General features: G+C 51.5%; 1 protein-coding gene across 1 annotated transcript in view; it reads right to left on the bottom strand.

Moving 5' to 3' along the window:
• The window catches only part of APMAP (adipocyte plasma membrane associated protein), a 38,593-nt gene continuing 19,953 nt past the window's right edge, over positions 1 to 18,640 (bottom strand). Inside the window, exons 4-9 of the mRNA XM_004593369.3 lie at positions 11,280 to 11,372; positions 10,093 to 10,209; positions 7,886 to 8,060; positions 6,008 to 6,142; positions 5,096 to 5,288; positions 1 to 1,301 (exon numbers count right to left, since the gene is read on the bottom strand). Of these exons, the coding sequence (XP_004593426.2) occupies positions 1,092 to 1,301; positions 5,096 to 5,288; positions 6,008 to 6,142; positions 7,886 to 8,060; positions 10,093 to 10,209; positions 11,280 to 11,372 (923 nt within the window). The 3' untranslated portion in view covers positions 1 to 1,091. The remainder of the gene's footprint in view (positions 1,302 to 5,095; positions 5,289 to 6,007; positions 6,143 to 7,885; positions 8,061 to 10,092; positions 10,210 to 11,279; positions 11,373 to 18,640) is intronic.

Here is an 18,640-nt window from a genome sequence, read left to right as displayed (position 1 = left end):
TCCTGTTAATAGTATGTTTTATTATCAAACTTAATTCCAGTGTCTGGACGCATTTGTCAAGGTACACGTCAACTTGGACTCTTAACATTAGAGCAAACGGGATACTAACACGTGTGCTACTCACATCTGTGGTCTAGAGGTGCAGAACAGAGAAGAGACCTAGGACACCCTGAACACACTCCTGCAGCAGCTGCTGAGTCCCCAGGTCACCCAAGTCCTATAGACAGAAACCCAGTAAGACATCTAAGCCAATGGCCACTTTGCCTTTTCTAGACACCCGCTCTGGAGTCTCTTCACATTATTTTATTTATTTTATTTGAGACACACAGAGAGAAAAATAGAGCACCTCTATTTACCGATTCACTTCCTCAAATGCTCACCACAGTTCTGGCTGAAGCCAGGAGCCAAGGATTGAATCAGGTCTGCCACATGGGTGCTGACTCCCGGGTGGCATGTCAGCAAGACACTAACTTTGGGAGCAGAGCTGGGACTCAAACCTGGGCCCTACAATACGGGGTGCAGCTGTCCCACTCAGCATCTTAACCACAGGGTTAAAGGCCTTGAAAATCTCTGGCGTGTCAGGTGGAAGGGGGAGCAATGCTCACTCTACCGTGGAGGGAACACGTAGGACCCTGGGCATACACCCCACACAGTCCCCAGGGACACAGCTCACACAGCTCCCAAAATGCTCACACCCAGGCTCTGCCTCCTCATGAACCCACCAAAAGTATCACCCCATTTCCTAATAAAGACACTGTAGTCCTGGGCAGCTCTCCTCTGGCTCCATATACCAACCCTGAGCCTGCTAAAGCGCACACTGATTCCTAGCTCACAGTTATTGCACTAAGAAAGCTTTAAGAAAAAGAACAGAAAATGGCTCACAGATTTACCTTCCCTGGCTGATATATTATACTTCTCTCTAAACCCAAAGCCAAGCCCCCATGAGAGGAGGCCCTAGGGGGCCCACACATCCTTGGGAGTTGCATCAGCCAAACCTCCAAGGACTGGCAGGTACAGTGGGCAGAGCTGTGTCCCCGGCTCCAGCTGGTCCAGGCAGGATGCCGCCCAGCACACAGGGCTGGACTGTCCGGCTATGCGTCCTGGAGGTTGAGTCTGCAGAGGAAGGGGGACCTGAAGGAACCCAGGTACAGGTGCCCATCCTGCTCGTGAGCCTCACTGACGTAGGTGGCCACCAGTCCATCAGGGTCGTGCAGGCTTCTCCGGAAGGCCCCACTGTCACTGAGCTCCAGGACCAGGCTGTACCGCGGTACAAACTTCATCACCGTCTCCTGGCTGAACAGCTGCAAGGGAAGTCAAGGTGAGGCCCATGAGAAGGCTGTGAGCAGCCCCTGGTCAGCACGGCCAGGCCAGCTGCAGCCAGGGCCAGGGCAGCACCACGAGGCGGAGCCAAGATCCCCGGCTCCTGCTCCCCCAGAGCAACCCCACCAGTGCAGAGCAAGAACAAGTCATCTTTTGCTGGGCGAGCTGGCTACCCAGAAACCCCAATAGCATCCAAGGCACGTACAGCCCCAAAGCCAAGACTGGGAATGACCCTGGTACATCAGGTCCTCAGATGACAAGAGCCACAAGGTTTCTGTTCTGTGAATAAATCCACACCCCACAAACCAGTCCCACAGCTTTCCTGAAAGCTTAGTGTGTGGATGCTGGGGTGCAGCTCCAAGTTGAGCTCCCTATGCCCTCTCCCCCCATTCACAGCTGCCAAAGTTTAAAGAGAAAAGCCCAGTGGAGAGGACTCTGCTGCAACAGCTGAATCAAAGCATCGGGCTCCCACATGAGGGCAAACCCCGGGGCACCTGAGTGTCCTATGGGGAGCATCCCCAGCCACTGGACATGCTTAGCAGCAACATTCATGCAGCTTCCCATGACCCTGTGTCTCTGTGCTCTGCGCACCCAGCCACTGCCCAAGACGCCCCACAGCCAGTGCCCACACAGCAGCCGTGCCCAGCTTCCCATGACCCTGCGTCTCTGTTGCCCAAGACGCCCCACAGCCAGTGCCCACACAGCCAGTGCCCAGCTTCCCATGACCCTGCATCTCTGTGCCCTGCGCACCTAGCCAATGCCCAGACACCCCACAGCCAGTGCCCACATAGCAGCCATGCCCAGCTTCCCAAGACCCTGCGACTATGTGCTCTGCACACCCAGCCCCTGCCCAAGACGCCCCACAGCCAGTGCCCACACAGCAGCCGTGCCCAGCTTCTCATGACCCTGCATCTCTGTGCCCTGCGCACCCAGCCAATGCCCCACAGCCAGTGCCCACACAGTAGCCGTGCCTACCTTCCCATGACCCTGCATCTCTGTGCCCTGCGCACCCAGCCAATGCCCAGGCTCCCCACAGCCAGTGCCCACACAGTAGCCGTGCCCAGCTTCCCATGACCCTGCGACTATGTGCTCTGCGCACCCAGCCCCTGCCCAAGACGCCCCACAGCCAGTGCCCACACAGCCAGTGCCCACACAGCAGCCGTGCCCAGCTTCCCACAACCCTATGTCTTTTGTGCCCTGTGTACTTAGCCACTGCCCAGACACCCCCACGGCCAGTGCCCACACAGCAGCCATACCCAGCTTCCCATGACTGTGTCTCTGTGCCCTGTGTACTTAGCCACTGCCCAGACACCCCCACGGCCAGTGCCCACACAGCAGCCATACCCAGCTTCCCATGACTGTGTCTCTGTGCCCTGTGTACTTAGCCACTGCCCAGACACCCCCACGGCCAGTGCCCACACAGCAGCCATACCCAGCTTCCCATGACTGTGTCTCTGTGCCCTGTGTACTTAGCCACTGCCCAGGCTCCCCATGGCCAGTGCCCACACAGCAGCGTGCCCAGCTTCCTAAAACGTTCTTTGCACTTTGTCACCCCCTGCGGAACAATCAGGCCAAACAGTTGTCTGTGAGGCTGACAGGACAGGAGGCCATGGGGCACGGGCCATTAGGGCAATGTGGGGGAGGGGTACCCCACATAGAGTGACTGGGCCTGGGTTGTTGCGGGGAGGGGTTAACCCATATGGTATGACCTGATCCAGGCTGTTGGGGCACTGTGGGTTGAGACACGATCATAGTATCAGAACCACTGAGGGAAAAAGGCAGGCTCCTACACATGGCTAACGAGTGAGGACAACCCAGTGTGCAGGGCTGACCCCAGCAGGGGCCACATAGGAGGAAGACAATGGCTACAGATGTGTTACATTGAGGGGAATTGATGGAATGAGTAAATACAGCCTCCTTGTTGGAGAGGACTGGGGAGAAAAAAGGGAACAGTCCAGCTGGGTTGAACTTCTGACTTGAACTGTCAAAGTAAACAAATGGCAACTGTCAACCAGGCAAAGTGTGTGCGTTACATACACATACGCAAGCAAGGATGACACACATTTTCCCCAAGCGGAGCCGCGACACCTAGACACAATGATGCAGCTGACAGCATGCAAGTCGCCAGAAGGGACCAGTCAGGGCTCCTTGAAAGATGGCGCCCCAGAGTCAGGACGGGCAACACACAGGGAGCGCATGGAAAAGTTTGAGTGCTGGCAAGCCAAGACTGCATCCCAGAGGGACAGGGACATGTCCAGCAACAGCCAGACAAGAGGACATCAGATAAGCAGCCGCTCTAACGCGAGAGCCAATGACAGAGCGGGAAGCTGGGAGCTGGCTCTGAGGACGCCCCTGGAGAGTCCGCTGGCTACAGCAGACAGGGATGAACCGCACAACTGCTGAACCGCAGACATCCAAACACCACCCCGACGTGGGGGCGTGCTGCGGCCCACGAGGGACGGTGCTCAGAAACAGCAAGAGTGATGAGATGGGACAAGCAAACAGCACACGTCCTCCTGGATGGAGCACTTGGTCAGCATGGAAGCTGCGACAGCTGGACAGCAGTGGGAACACTCTGCCTTGGCTGACGGTGGTGAAGGACAGTGTCCCATTCACGAGGACACAAAGCACATATCTGACAGTGACGGGGCCCCGTCACGTGAGCCTGCAACAGCTCAGGAGGACAGTTCTCTGCCCCCTTCCTGCCCTTCGTCCAGCACTGGTCTGTCTCCCCGCAGACCCTCGCATCCTCTCTTCCCTTCCCAGGGCACAGGAAGTTGGGAGATGCAGCAGGTGCCATGCTCCACCCAGACACATAGGTTCTCAGTGCATGGGATGCATATCTGCTTGGACGGCTGGCTGGCTCCTTCCCACACAGTCAGCCATTCATTCAACAGCATGCTTGGGGGCCTACCATGTGCCAGGGCACCAGCAACACACAGTCACCTGAATTCCTTAGCAGCTAGTACTGTGCGACATGTCCCCTCCAGAGGCAGCAACTGAGACTTGGCCAAGCTGGCTTGCTCGAGCAGTAACGGAGGCTGAGCCAAGCTGGCCTCCTCCAAACCCTCTCCTGGTCCCTTGGTCTCCTGGTCTGCCTCCTTGGTCCCAGCAGAGGCAGAACATGTGGCCCCAGGGAGGGCAGGCTGGGGACGCTACTTCCTGTCACTGGTCACACACAACACCAATCCCACATCCTGTGAAGTACAGCTCACTACATGACACGCGTACCCACATGAAAAAGCTGGCAGCCAGACCAATGTTTACAGGCTGGTCAAAGGAACAGCCAGCCACTGAAGGAAGTGGGGACTTGGTTTTTGTTTATTGTTTTTTTAGGCATCTGGTGTGGTAGGAGGTCTGAGAGTGGAGTCCCCTAGCACAGAGAGCCCGGTGTGAGGCTGGGAAGGCAGGAGGGAGCCAGAGGAATAAATCCCCAGGCGGCCACAGGAAGGCACTGAGCTGTCCCTGTGCAGGAGACGTGGAGGAGGGCGCAGGCCTGGAGGAAAGTGGACAGTGGGAGGGAGGAGAGGGTGGGCAGACAGAGTCCCTGAAGTCAGGATGGTCAGGCTGACCTCATACGGCCCCAGGAACAGGAGGCCCAGAGGGAAACTCTACCAGAATTCAGTTACCTTCTAGTGTGCAGAATGCAATGTACCTGAAGAAGCCATTAGAAGTAGTACAAATTTTAAGCAGAACTAAACTGCTTAAGGGCTATAAAAGTTAAAAAAAGAAATAATTAGTTTAATTTTTTTTTTGAATTAGGTTTTATAATTACCTTAAAAATCATTCTCTTGATGTAGGGTCTCTCGGCTAAGAAGTCCAACATGGAAAATCCCGGGTTGGGACGAATGCTAGACATGGCCACCCAGTAACCGCCAGTGCTGCTGGGCCGGATGTTGTCTGGAAATCCAGGCATGTTCTCCACGAACAACTCAGCCCCTCCCTTCATCAGGCCGGACACGTAGACTCTGAAATGGCCCCCCAAGAGGCAGTGAGCAGCAGAGCCCCCTCACTTATGGGCAACGCTCACACCGAGCACCAAAATGCTGTTGGCCCATCAGGAGCAACAGCGTAGCTACCAAAAGGCGATGCTGGGGGTGCAGCCCGAGGGAACAGGGTGGGGACAGGGCAGCAACACTTGCACTAGGGGACCCTGGGGATGCAGCCCAGTGGGAACAGGGTGGGGACAGGACGGAATCAGGGTGGCACCGCTGACACTAGGGGGCTCTGGGGTACAGCCCAGCAGGAACAGGGTGGGGTCAGGGCAGCACCACTGGCACTAGGGGACCCTGGGGATGCAGCCCAGTGGGAACAGGGTGGGTACAGGACAGAATCAGGGTGGCACTGCTGACACTAGGGAGCTCTGGGGTACAGCCCAGCAGGAACAGGGTGGGGTCAGGGCAGCACCACTGGCACTAGAGGGTCCTGGGGGTATAGCCCAGTGGGAACAGAGTGGGGTCAGGGTGGGGTCAGGGCAGCACCACTGGCACTAGAGGGTCCTGGGGGTATAGCCCAGTGGGGTCAGGGTGGGGTCAGGGCGGCACCATGGCACTGAGGACTCAGAGGAAGGACATCCAGCCTGAATTTCCCTTCCGCCAGCGTCACCTCCACCTGCCACGTCCCATCTCACCTTGGCCACCAGGAGCTCCAGCAAGGCAAGCGACAGCACCACTGAGAGCACACGCACCTTCGTATCCTCGCCATGGTCGTCTCGGCCACAAGCACAAAGTCCTCTGCTGGAGAGAGCTGGACTCCATTAGGGAAGCGCAGCTGGTCCAGGAGAACCCTCACTTCCTTGGTCACGGTGTCGTACTCCAGCAGGCTGTGGGCGCCAAAAAGGGAGGAGGACACGTTGGGGACAGTCGGGCTTTAGGCTCTGCTCTCCCTCCTAAGCCTTCAAATGCGGGGCCTGGAAGAGGACTCGGCCTCACAGCCCATCAGCTCCAGGCTTCCCAGAGGGGGCCTGCACCCAGGCAGAGCAAACCCACAGTGTCACCCTGCAGAGAATCCCTCCAGCAGGTCTCACATCAGTAGCAGATGCAGTGGGTCACTTCCACAGGAATAACTCACAGCCACACCTGTCTGTGGCTCTGTCAGACCTCCCGGGCCATACCCTCAGCTGGACCAATCAGGTTGCTTTTATTCCCCGAAAGAGCAAGTGAGAACTGTCCATCTCTTGCTTCCAGAAGCCACTGAAGTCCGATACCAGACGTCATCCGAACAATGATAGAAAACACAAAGTTCTAAGAATGTTAACGTTGGGGGCTGGCGCTGTAACACAGTACGTTCAGCTGCCGCCTGCAGTACTACCATCCTACATGGGTCCTGGTTCGGGTCCCAGCTGCACCACTTCTGGCCCAGCTCCTTGCCAGCGAGCCTGGGAAAGCAGTGGAAGATGATCCCTGAAACCGTGTGAAAAGCCTGGCTCCTGGCTTGACCTGGCTCTGACCTGGCCCAGCCTGGCTACTACAGTCATGTGGGGAAGGAACCAGCAGGTGGAAGATCTCTGTTACTCTCCCTCTCTTTCTGACTCTCTTACTAGATAAATAAATCTTTAAAAAGAGAGAGAATGTTTACTACTACAATTTTTGTGACCTTTCATTATTTTAAACTTCACTCGATGAGGGGCCTGGTGCAATGGCTCAACTTGCTCAGCTCACACCTCCAAGCACCAGGATCCCATGTGGGTTTCTGCTTGTGTCCCAGCGGCCCCACTTCCCACCCAGCTCCCTGCCTGTGGTCTGGGAAAGCAATGGAGGACGGCCCAAAGCCTTGGGACCCAGAGAAGGCTCCTGGTTCTCGATCAGCTCGGCTCCAGCCATTGCAGCCATTTCGGGAGTGAACCAGCAGATGGAAGGTCTTTGTCTCTGTCTCGCCTTCTCTTTGTAAATCTGCCTTTCCAATAAAAAATAAATCTCTAATAATAATTTTAAACCCCCCCCCTTTACCATGTGTGAAACAGACATGTTTTTACTGATCACTGTTTACACTCCTGCCAAATGAAGGTCTTTTCACTTACTCAACTATTTAGTGGAGCATTACACTTTTGACTATATTCAAAATGTTATCTCAAAAAATAAAAATTAGAAAAAAAAAACTTTCAGGCCGAAAAAAAAAAAAAAATACCCCAAAATCCTGTGGCATGGAACACACACTTTTTAGAGTGTCTGTTATTTGAGAGGCAGTGTGGCAGGGATGGAGGGGGAGACAGCTCCTCCACTCACGGGCTCACTCCCCAAGCGGCTGGGCCAGCCAGAGCCAGGAGCCTGGGCTCCCTGCCTCCGTGGCAGCGCCGTCTTCCGCTGACTTCCAAAGCACATCCGCAGGGAGCTGGAGAGAAAGCGGACTAGCTGGGACTCGCACTGGTACTCACACTCAGATACGGAGTGCTGGCATTGCAAGTGGGGGCATTAACCCTAAAGTGCTGCGCCCCAGCTCCGACCCCGACAAACATCCTAGAATTCCATTTCCTCACACACTTCCCCAAGTCCCCTGCCGGTGTGCCAGAAACACCTCAGGGCCTGCTGAGGGGCTGATGGTGGGATGGCCCAGGAGGAACCCTCACCGCCCGTCCTCGGTGCCCTCCATGACCAGAAGCAGGTAATCTCGCCGCTGCCACTTGCTGCTGGAATCCGTGAAGTAAATCTTCCTCCCGTCTCGGGTGATGGCCAGGTCATTGATGAAGGACAGCTTCTTGCCCTCGATGGGTACCTCGGAGGACAGCAGGAGCTTCACTTCGCCTACGTACAGGGAGGAGAAGGCAAGGCTTGGATTCCAAGAACTCGTTTCTCAACAATTTCCAAACAGTAACAATCGAAGTCACGTAAAAGGGAAAAACTAAGATGAGCTCCTCCATGCCAGATGATGTATGCCTTCTTACAGTAAAATAAAAAGAGTGTGTTCATGGTTGGTGATGCATTTGATCTTATATTTTTCAAAAGTTTCATTTATTTGAAAGATACAGAGAGGGAAATAGCTTGAGCAAGCAAGCACACACTTCCATACCTGTAACAGCTGGGCCAGGCCAGGAGCCAAGAACTCCCACGGAGGTGGCAAGGGCCCACCGAACACTTGAGCTGCCGTTACCCGCTGCTCTCGGGGTGGGCATTAGCAGAGAGCAGAATTTGAAGTGGAGGCAGGACTGAACGCCAGGCACTGCAATACGAGATGTACACGTACCAGGAAACACCTAGACTAACTTCATTAAGGCAGAATGCTTTCTGTGAAGACTAGGTAATTCTGGAGTCGGTGCAATGGCACAGCAAGCTAATCCTCTCCCTGAGGTGCCGGCATCCCATTAGGGCAATTCCAGGTCCCATCTGCTCCACTGCTCATCCAGCTCCCTGCTTGTGACCTGGGAAAGCAGCAGCAGAAAATGGCCCAAGTGCTTGGGCCCCTGCACCCATGCGGAAGATCTGGAAAGGGCTCCCGGCTTCTGGCTGATGATCAGCTCAGCTCCAGCCGTTGAGGCCATCTGGGGAGTGAACCAACAAATGGAAGGTAATTCTATCTCTGTGCCTCTCCTTCTCTGTCAAATTTGCCTCTCAAATAAAATAGACAAGACTAAAAAGTCAGTTACTTCTGTTGAAGTCAACTGACTTTAAATCCTCGAGTAGTAGGAGTGGTAGGTAATGGCTTCAGTTTTATTTGTTTGTTTGAGAGGAGATATAATGTTGCACATGCTTGCTTCTAAGTAAACAAGCAGCAGCACTAACTTTTATGATACTACTACTAATAATAATAATAACAATAATAAGAAGAACAATGGAAAAAGGTGCGGTGCTGTGGCATAGTGAGTTAAGCACCGTGTACCATGCCAGTATGCCTGGGCTCCAGTGCAAGATCCAGCTTCTCTACTTCCCACTCAGCTCCCTGCCAATGCTCCAGAGAACAGCAGAGGACGGCTCAAGTCCTTGGCTCCCTACACCCATGCAGGAGACCTGAAGAAACTCCTGGCTCCCAGCCTGGCTCCCAGCCCAAGTCCCGGCCACCGCAGCCAGCTGGGGAGGGAACCAGCAAGCAGAAGGTCTCTCTGTCTTTCCTCTCCGTAACCGTAACTCTGCCTTTCAAAAACACAAATAAAATTTTAAACAAATAATAGAACTAAACATAAATTCTTCTTCTTCTGTGTATGATCTCACTTCAGCCTTCAGTCATCCCTCTCTCCTGGATGAGGAAACGTGACGCCGGGAGGTCAGGCCACTGGCATTGTCACACAGTCAGTCAAGGGCCGATGGGGCCACCGGGCAGTGGGTCTGCAGGGCCCTGGTTGGCACTGCCTGGGAATCCACTAAGAAAACACACAGCTGACATTAGAGAATACTGCTCAAAATGAATCTGTAACCAGTGAGGGGAGAGGGAGGACGGAGCGGAAAAACCAGACAGGCAAAGGGGACAGCAGAGAGAACGCTGAGAGAGACATGCAATCAACAGAAAGAAGACATGGAGAAGCAGGCAGAGACAGGGATGGAAGAGTGAGTCCCTCTGACACAGCATGACCAAGGCACAACACGGAGAACATGAGGGAGGGGGAGGAAGCCATGGCAGGGAGTGTTCCGGGGGGCACTCACTGGGTGTGAGGGGAGGCAGCCATGGGCAGGGAGTGTTCTGGGGCTATCATTCACTGCGTGTTGAGCACAGCGCTTCTACCCTTACAGAGTAAGTGAAGCACTACTGAGTCTCCAGGAACCTCAATTTCACAAAGCTTATTCTATCTATGCATACATATATGGATAAAAAAAGATCTGAAATCACTCAGATATTCTCACGCACGTTTCCAAGGATTCACTTCAAATAGCCCCTTGTAAGCATCAGCGACAAAGAGAGTTCCATTGGGGCCAGCTCGGATGCCCAGAGGCCGCCCACATGCAGGCTCGTCATCTCGGGTTTCTAGAACAGACAACAGGGCTTGGCAGCTGGTTCCAGATCCCACCTGTGCCTTCCCCATGCCCAAGTATCTCACCCTCCCTCCAACAGATACACAGTGCTGCACACAACAGAGAGATCACAACAGAGGCACAGCCGTCTCTGCTGGGGTCACCAGGAGGGCTCCCTGTGGGGTCACCAGGAGGGCTCCCTGGAGTCACCAGGAGGGCTCCCTGTGGGGTCACCAGGAGAGCTCCCTGTGGGGTCACCAGGATTCCCTGTGGGGTCACCAGGAGAGCTCCTTGTGGGGTCACCAGGAGGGCTCCCTGGAGTCACCAGGAGGGCTCCCTGTAGGGTCACCAGGAGAGCTCCTGTGGGGTCACCAGCAGGGCTCCCTGTGGGGTCACCAGGAGGGCTCCCTGGAGTCACCAGGAGGGCTCCCTGTGGGGTCACCAGCAGGGCTCCCTGTGGGGTCACCAGGAGGGCTCCCTGGAGTCACAAGGGATCCCAGGGGGTGCTTATCTCAAGTACTCACTGTGGGTACTTATTTCCAAAACAGAATGGAAATTGATTCAATAACCGCATGGGGAATAAAATCCACCCAACAACACTTTGGCTGTGGTGCATGACAGCATGCTGCCTGAAAAGTCACCAACAGGTTCCCAGCAGTCTCACAGGGCCCACTCACAGGGCCCACTCACAGGGACTACTTCTGCTTTATTTGGACTTGGGGCATTTATGCTGTTTCTACTTCACAAAGTGCACCATTTGTCCAAAAAATACCTGATTGTGAAAACATGGTAACCAAGAAAACGTCTGCCCTGCCAGTTTTTCTACTCTAGTTTTCCAAAAATGTGTCTGGTTTAAGCATATTTAAACAATTTGCTGACACTTCAGGGAGCTAACGCTGGGATTGGACTAGGTGTCCAAGGGGTGACTAGGCTCCCATCAGCAGGCGGTGAGCTCGGAGGGGACCACTACGCTGAACTCAGACCGACGGGGCTGGCGAGGGGCTGGCGTGTCTCCATCTGCCAGAAGATCAGAAGTTCTTTTGCTCCAAGAGTGAAGCTGACTTCCATGTGCCGCCCACTTACTGCAAGGCCCTGACCCGAACCGGGCGATGGTCTGAATTTCCCCATTCTCCAGTTTGATGACCCGGCCATCAGCTGTTCCCGTAAACATCACATCTGTTTAAAAAAAAAAAAAAAAGGGAAAAAGAGCATTATGGACTTAGCCTAAAACCGTGACCACAACACCTTCTAAAGCCGGTGGCCTGTGCGTGCTTTTCCATCCCCAGAGCAGAAAAGGAAGTACTGAAGCCGAAGGGGAAGTAATGTCTAGAGCATGAAAACAAATCCTCAAGTCACAAGTACGAAGCGGGGAGCCTGGGGAGGCTGCCTAGGAGCCCCAACCTGCCTGTCTGGCCAGGGGCAGCAGCAGCAGGCAGCGATAAACTGCAGGGCTGTCCCCAGTGCGCCATCCCTCAGGTGATGCCTGGCACTCAAGGGCGCTGCACCTGCTGCTGCAGCCACAACATCCCATTCAAGCGGAAGAACTGCTAGGGATCCTCCAGGTTAAAACTCCAGCCCACAGCTCCCCTTCTCGCACACCCCGCATCCAAAGACCCTCCCAAGCTGGGCATTTTCCACATGGGGGGCCCGAGCCTGGCCATATCTTTGAGTTGTCTCCAGCTTCCTGTTAATGCAGGCCCCGGGAGGTAGTGATGCTGGCTCAAAGAATGGGGTCCCTGCCACTCATATGGGCATCTGGGGAGGGGATCGGTGGATAAGAGTTGTCTGTCTACCTAACTCAAACTCTCTCTGACCCTTAGAAAATGTTCCCATCTGCAAGCTGCTCCAGGAACCACTTCCCCCTAGTCACACCGATCCAATCACCTTCACAAGAGCCTGGGAGGCTAGGCTGGGGTGTGAACCAAGGTGTCTAGAGCGAAGAGTTGCCTGCGTTGCCCCTCTACTAGAGAGCTGCTTCACAGATGTGGGCCTTGACCTCTCAGCCAAGCAGCCACGGCAGGGTTTTCACTACCCCGGCGGCCTCCAGCACAGCCTCCAAGCACTGGGGGCAGAGTGGCAAAGTGAGCTCGGGACTCCGCCTTGGAACTCCAGCCAAGCCCACTCCACCCTCAGGTCAGTGTACCCACACTCTGGCAGAGTATCTTCAATGGGCTGGTTGGTTTTGGTCAGAATCACTTCGGCAAGTGATACCACCAGCCTCATGTGGGCCTGGCATAAGTCCCCCCAAACTGGCCATGGTCTGGTAACTGTGAGAATCTGGTTCATGCTAGCACAGGCAGCTAAGGGGCTGCCTTAATCACTGCTGCCCTAACTTGAGTAGGCAGAAAGAAACCCAAGGTTGTGACTGGGGCATGGTGCCAGGCCTGTGAAATTCGGCACTAGGCAGATCTAAACACTGCCCTCCCAAGCACAGTGGCTATGAACATGGCATCTAAACCTGCCGCGGTGCCAGCTGGTGTCTCATGGCCCTGCTAATTTGATGCACAACCCAGCCAGCATCATCTGTGGCTCACTGAGCTACCTCAGCACCAGCAGACAGCACACAATATCACAGGCTCTGTTTCCACCCACCCCCATACTGCACCAGGCTCAGTAAGCCATAGGCTCCTGATGTGACCCTGGTGGCCACAGAACTAGGGATTTGGGCCTGCACCACCCCAAGAAGAGGTTTAGAGCAACAGGCCACCCATTTATAGATACATCTAGACATTCTGAACAACATGCCAACTTCAGACTTGGGGCCTACACAGGCTTTGGGGTCCTCTCACCTTAACACGTCTATTGGAGGAATACCAGGGTCCATAAGCTTGGAGAAAAGAAACAGACTACACCAAAATTCAAGAACAGCCACAAAGAGAGATCGTGTAGTCTGGAAAGAACACCTAGTACTTCTTGTGCAGCCGTCATAAGCCAAAAAGAATTGAGATCCTGCAGTCTCCCTTATGAACACTTCAGAGATAAACCAAATAGCTTCTACCATGCAAATTCTCAATGAAAAATTCAAGCTATCAGTTTTAACATAATGCAAAAGAATACAAACTCTTCAATGTCTTAACACAGACTTAAAGATGGAAGTAATTTTTAAAACAAAATAGGTCAAGCAAAAGAAACAAACAGTAAGTATGAGGACAGGTTAATTCAAAAATATGCAAAGGCAAGAAAAATTAAAGCCCAATAAAGTTTACAGAAATTCTGAGGCAGAGCTAAAAGAACAATTTTTCAGAGAATCAAGAAGGCAGAATAGGGCAAGGACACACTTAAACAGAGAAACATTAGTCAGTGTGAAGCAGAGAGGGCACATTCCAGGAAGCAGGAGAGGACAGAACAACAGCAGAGGGTACCTGGAGACTGAGACACAGGAAAGCAGCTGACACAACTGTGCAGTGTTGCAGAGACCTATACTCCAGCAGCATTCAGCAAGTGGCCATTTGATTGCAGCAGCTGCCGAAACTCCACCAGCAATAAGGTGGGAAGGGACATTTACCGGGAGCTCAGGAGGTGAACCAAAAGAATTGCCCATCCTTCAGGTCTGTTTGACTTGACCAGGAGCAGAGACAGATCAGCAGGTTCCAGATGGGTGGTGCGGGAACAGGATAGATTTCACAACCCAGTCCACCCCCTACAGCCGTACTGGGCACCATTTTGTTTAAGGAGGCAAGGGCTGTGGACAGGACCGTGCATGAACTGGGATGGGAGAGAACTCATTTTTGACTCAGTGAACTGCAACAACATGGTTCCACCCAAGATAGGTCCAGGTAGCCCTCAGATCTGACAGCCAGCAAATCAACTCTAGTAGTGGCACATCAGACGCCATTTTGTAGAGTGTGGCAAAGGCTTTAAGACTGCAGGGACAGCAGTGAGCTGCACATGCACTGAGCTTGGCAAGAACTCACTAAGCTCAGTCCATTGCACTGGTCCCACAGCCGCCACTCTGTAAGGAGCTGCATTTGCCCCAACCCCAAGACCTAAACCCCTCCCAAACTCGTCCTGCTGCAAGACTGTTATATATTTTTGATGGACGTTGTCTTATATTAGAGTGAACATATGATATCTGTCCTTTTGGGATTGGCTCATTTCATTTCGTATAATGGTCTCCAGTTGGGCTCATCTGGATACAAACAATAAAATTTCATTCTTTTTAATTCAGCTGCTCCATTTCTGATCCAGCTCCTTGCTAATGGCTGAGAAAGCAAAGGAGGATGACCCAAGTTCTTGGACCCTGCACCAACCTTGGAGACCCAGAAGCTCCTTGCTCCCAGCTTTGGATAAGCCCAAATCTGGCCACCACAGCAATTTGGGAAGTAAACCAGCGGATGGAAAATACCTCTCTGTGTAACTCTGTGTAACGTCCTTGCCTTGAACATGCCAGGATCCCATATGGGCGCCGTTTCTAATCCTGGTGGCCCCACTTTCCATCCAGCACCTTGCTTGTGGCCTGGGAAAGCAGTGGAGGATGGCCCAAAGCTTTGGGACCCTGCACCCGCGTGGGAGACCTAGAAAAATCTCCTGGCTCCTGGCTTCGGATTGGCTTAGCTCCAGCCATTGCAGCTGCTTGAGGAGTAAACCATCAGACGGAGGATCTTCCTCTTCTGTCTCTCCTCCTCTCTATATATCTGCCTTTCCAATAAAAATAAATAAACCTTTTTATAAATAATACTAATACTGTGTCCAGCAAGGCTATCCTTTAAATATGAAACAGAGATAAAGATAATCACAGACAAAAGCCGAGTTTAACACCATCAGAACTGTCTTCTTAAAAACGCTAGAGGGAGCGCTTCAAGCTGGAAGAGCCACCCACAAGAAGACAATAGCACAAGGCTGAACACTCAGTGCCAAGAATAACTACAAATCCAAACGTGCTAAGATTTTAAACACAGTACATAAACCATTCATATATTGAGTACTTAGACTATATATAAAACAAGTAAGTTTTAAAACTGTCTTAATATTTTAAGGGATAGAAATATAATATGTAAAATGAGAGCTCAAAATTCAAAGTGTGGGAAATACAGCACAAGCACAGAGTCCACCCTGGGCATGTTTATTTATTTCCACTTGTTTATATTTCTGTCCTCATAATCAATATTAAGTTGACATCCTTTCAAAGTAGATGTTTTCTGGAAGCCTCCAGGTAACTGCAAAGCAAAAATCTATAAAACACAAAAATGAAAAGCAAGGAATGAAAACACTGTTTAAAAAAAAAAAACAAGATCTTAACTACAAAGGAAGGTTGTAAGAAAGGTAAGAAAATGAGAAAGGAACAGAGGAATTACGAAACTAGAAAATAATTCTCCACCAGGCAGGACTAAGACGTTTCCTTTCAGTGTTACCTTAAGTGGAAATAGATGAAAGTCTCCAATCAGAAGGAGTACATGGAAACACATGTCACATCTGAGGTGCTGCACAGACTGAAGATGAAATGTTAAGGTATCCCAGCTAAATGGAATCAAAAGGAAAGCAGGAGTAGCCATAGCCCCGTTAGGTGAAAAGGACCTTAAACCAAATGAAGGGGTAGGTCTTTTAAAAGGTAACAAATTTGACAAGCTTTAGCCAGACTGAGATAAAGGGAGAAGATTTTTTTTTTTTAATCAGAGATCAAAAGGGAGACATCCCAACCGATCTGCAAAGGACGGCTAGGGACTGCTAAGTACTAAACACCAACCCATTTGGTAACTTGGATACAAATGGAAATATTCCTGAATGCATATACCGCCCGAGGCCGAAATAAAAGCTGTAAATTCTAAAAAGAGGCAAAAGAAAGAAAGAAAAGGGGTCTCTCTTCAAGGAAAAGCCCAGGCCCAGATGCTTCCCCATGGGATTCCAGCAGACACCTAGGGAAGCAGTGATGCCAAATTCTCCCCCCAAACTAGGAGAAGTCTTGCAAACGCATTATCCAGGCCAGCAGTACTTTGATACCAAAAGATGGCAAGTGGCAGGAAGGCAGGAACATAGCAGGTTGGCTGACTACAGGAAAACATTCTTGATGAACAGACATGCAAAAAATCCTCCACAGAAGGCTAGCCAACCAGATCCAACTGCACGTTAAAAGGGTTATTCACCACGACCAACTGAGGGTCAGTCCAAAGATGCAACAAGGATTCAACGAACGTGACAGACAAGCAAGTGACCATCTCTACACATGCAAAGATACTCCAGAAAACCCAGTAACTCTTTATGATAAAAACCTGAAACAAATTCAGTACAGAAGAAATATTCAGCCACATGGCAAAATGCCATACATAAGAACCAACAGCCAGCAGCCCGCTGGATAGGGAGAAGTCAAAGGCTTTCTCTTTAAGGTCCTGAGCAATAAAAAAGCTGTCCACTTTCCTCACTATATTCAGGGTGGTGCTAAAAGTGCTAGCCAGAACAATTAGACAGGAGGGATAAATATAAAGACAACCAAATGAAAGCAGGAAGCCAAACTGTCACTCTTTGCAGATGACATGCTCTTAAAAATAGAAAGTCCCAAGATAACAGCTAGTAGAACTATGAAATGATTTTAACAGTTACAGGAGACAAAGTCAGTGAGCAAAAATCCGTGTATAACAGGTGCAAATTATAAAGCAATTCTGTTTCCATTGGCCATAAGGAAATCTCAAATCACAGTGAATCTATTAAATATCAATTTAAAATGTTAAAAAGAAAAAACTTGGAAAAAAATCTGAAATGCCTAGCAGAGATATGAAAACACATCAGGTGCTCGCCCCAGCAGCCTGAACACCAAAGAGTCAATTAGCATGGTCCTTGAGCAGATAAGATACAGAAATTCCTAAAATGCTGCACAGTTTTTGAACGTATATGCCAACTGTAGAGCAACCACTACAAAAAGAAAACACACATATAACTGACATGCTGAGAAAGAAGAGAGGGACAGGACCGCGGGGCAGCAAAGTGAGCCGCTTACTTGCAATGCTGGCATCTCATAGCGCAATCACGGTCTGAGTTCAGGCTGCTCTGCTGCTGCACTTTCCTGGTAATGCTACTGGAAAAACAGCAGATGGTGGCCCCCAACTTGAGACACTGCCATTCACATCGAAGGTCCAGCTTCCAGCTGCACCACTCCCCGCCACTGCGGCCAGGGAATGAACCAGCAGATGGAAGCTGAGTCCCGGGCCCGGTGGCGTGGCCTAGAGGCTAAAAGTCCTTGCCTTGAACGCCCCGGGATCCCATATGGGCCCCAGTTCTAATCCCGGCAGCTCCACTTCCCATCCAGCTCCCTGCTTGTGGCCTGGGAAAGCAGTTGAGGACGGCCCAAGGCTTTGGGACCCTGCACCCGCGTGGGAGACCCGGAGGAGGATCCTGGTTCCCGGCTCTGGATCGGCACAGCACCGGCCATTGCAGTCACTTGGGGAGTGAATCATCAGATGGAAGACCTTCCTCTCTGTCTCTCCTCCTCTCTGTATATCTGGCTTTGTAATAAAAATAAGTAAATCTTTAAAGAAAAAAAAAAAAGAAAAAAGAAAGCTGATTCCCACTCTCTCTCTCTCTGCCCTTCCTATAGCCCTGCCTTTCAAATAAATAAATATATCTTTTAATAAAAAAAAAGAGAACATAGAATCACATAAAAATTCTCAAAACTATACAAGACTGGAGAGTAAATAAAATAAAAACAAAGAACAAAGATTGAAAATATAAAATAGTAATCCAGTATGTTAATAATCACTTGTTCAGTGGTTTACATACACCAAAGGAGACACCAGGGCAGGTGCTCTAGGTCATCAGGTCAGGCTGCCACTTGGGACCCCTAGAGTCCCACATCACAGCTGCCCGGTCTGAGTTCCACCAACTCCAGGTTTCCAATCCAGATAATTGCTAATGCACTAGCAAGCAGCAGTTCATGGCCCAGGTAACCAAGTCCCCAAAATCCACACGAGAGACCCACAAGCAGTTCTGGGCTCCTGACATTGGCCTGGCTCAGCTCTGGACACGATGCATATCTGGGGAGAATGGACAGATGAAAATTGTGTGTGTGTGTGTGTGTGTGTGTGTGTGTATGAGAGAGAGACAGAGAGACAGAGAGAGAGAGAGATTGATTCTGCCTTTCAAGTAGATGAAAATTAACACTTCTTAAAAGTGAGACGAGGGAAACAAGATGACACAATAGGATAAGGACTCATTTAAGTAGGTGGAGAATCATTAGCCAGAGTGAAGCAGAAAGGGCACAATCCCGGGCAATAGGAAAGGAGTGGCATTGGCAGAAAAACACCTGGAGACCAGTGGACATGAGGATGCAGCCGAGCCAGCAGAGTGACATTGCAGTGAGCAGACACCCCAATGGAGGTCGGCGATCAGAGCTCCACCAGCAACCAAGTGGGAAGGGGGGTTCACCCGGAGCTCAGGAAGTAAATGAAGGCATAGAATTGCCTGGTCCTGCTGGTATCCTAGACCCCATCACACCCAGAAGCAGAGTGGCAGAGCCC

The sequence above is a fragment of the Ochotona princeps genome, chromosome 22 (genome assembly GCF_030435755.1).
Source record: "Ochotona princeps isolate mOchPri1 chromosome 22, mOchPri1.hap1, whole genome shotgun sequence".
Classification (NCBI taxonomy): domain Eukaryota; kingdom Metazoa; phylum Chordata; class Mammalia; order Lagomorpha; family Ochotonidae; genus Ochotona; species Ochotona princeps.
Note: the sequence above shows the minus strand (reverse complement) of the source record. Positions and strands in the feature narration are given on the sequence as shown.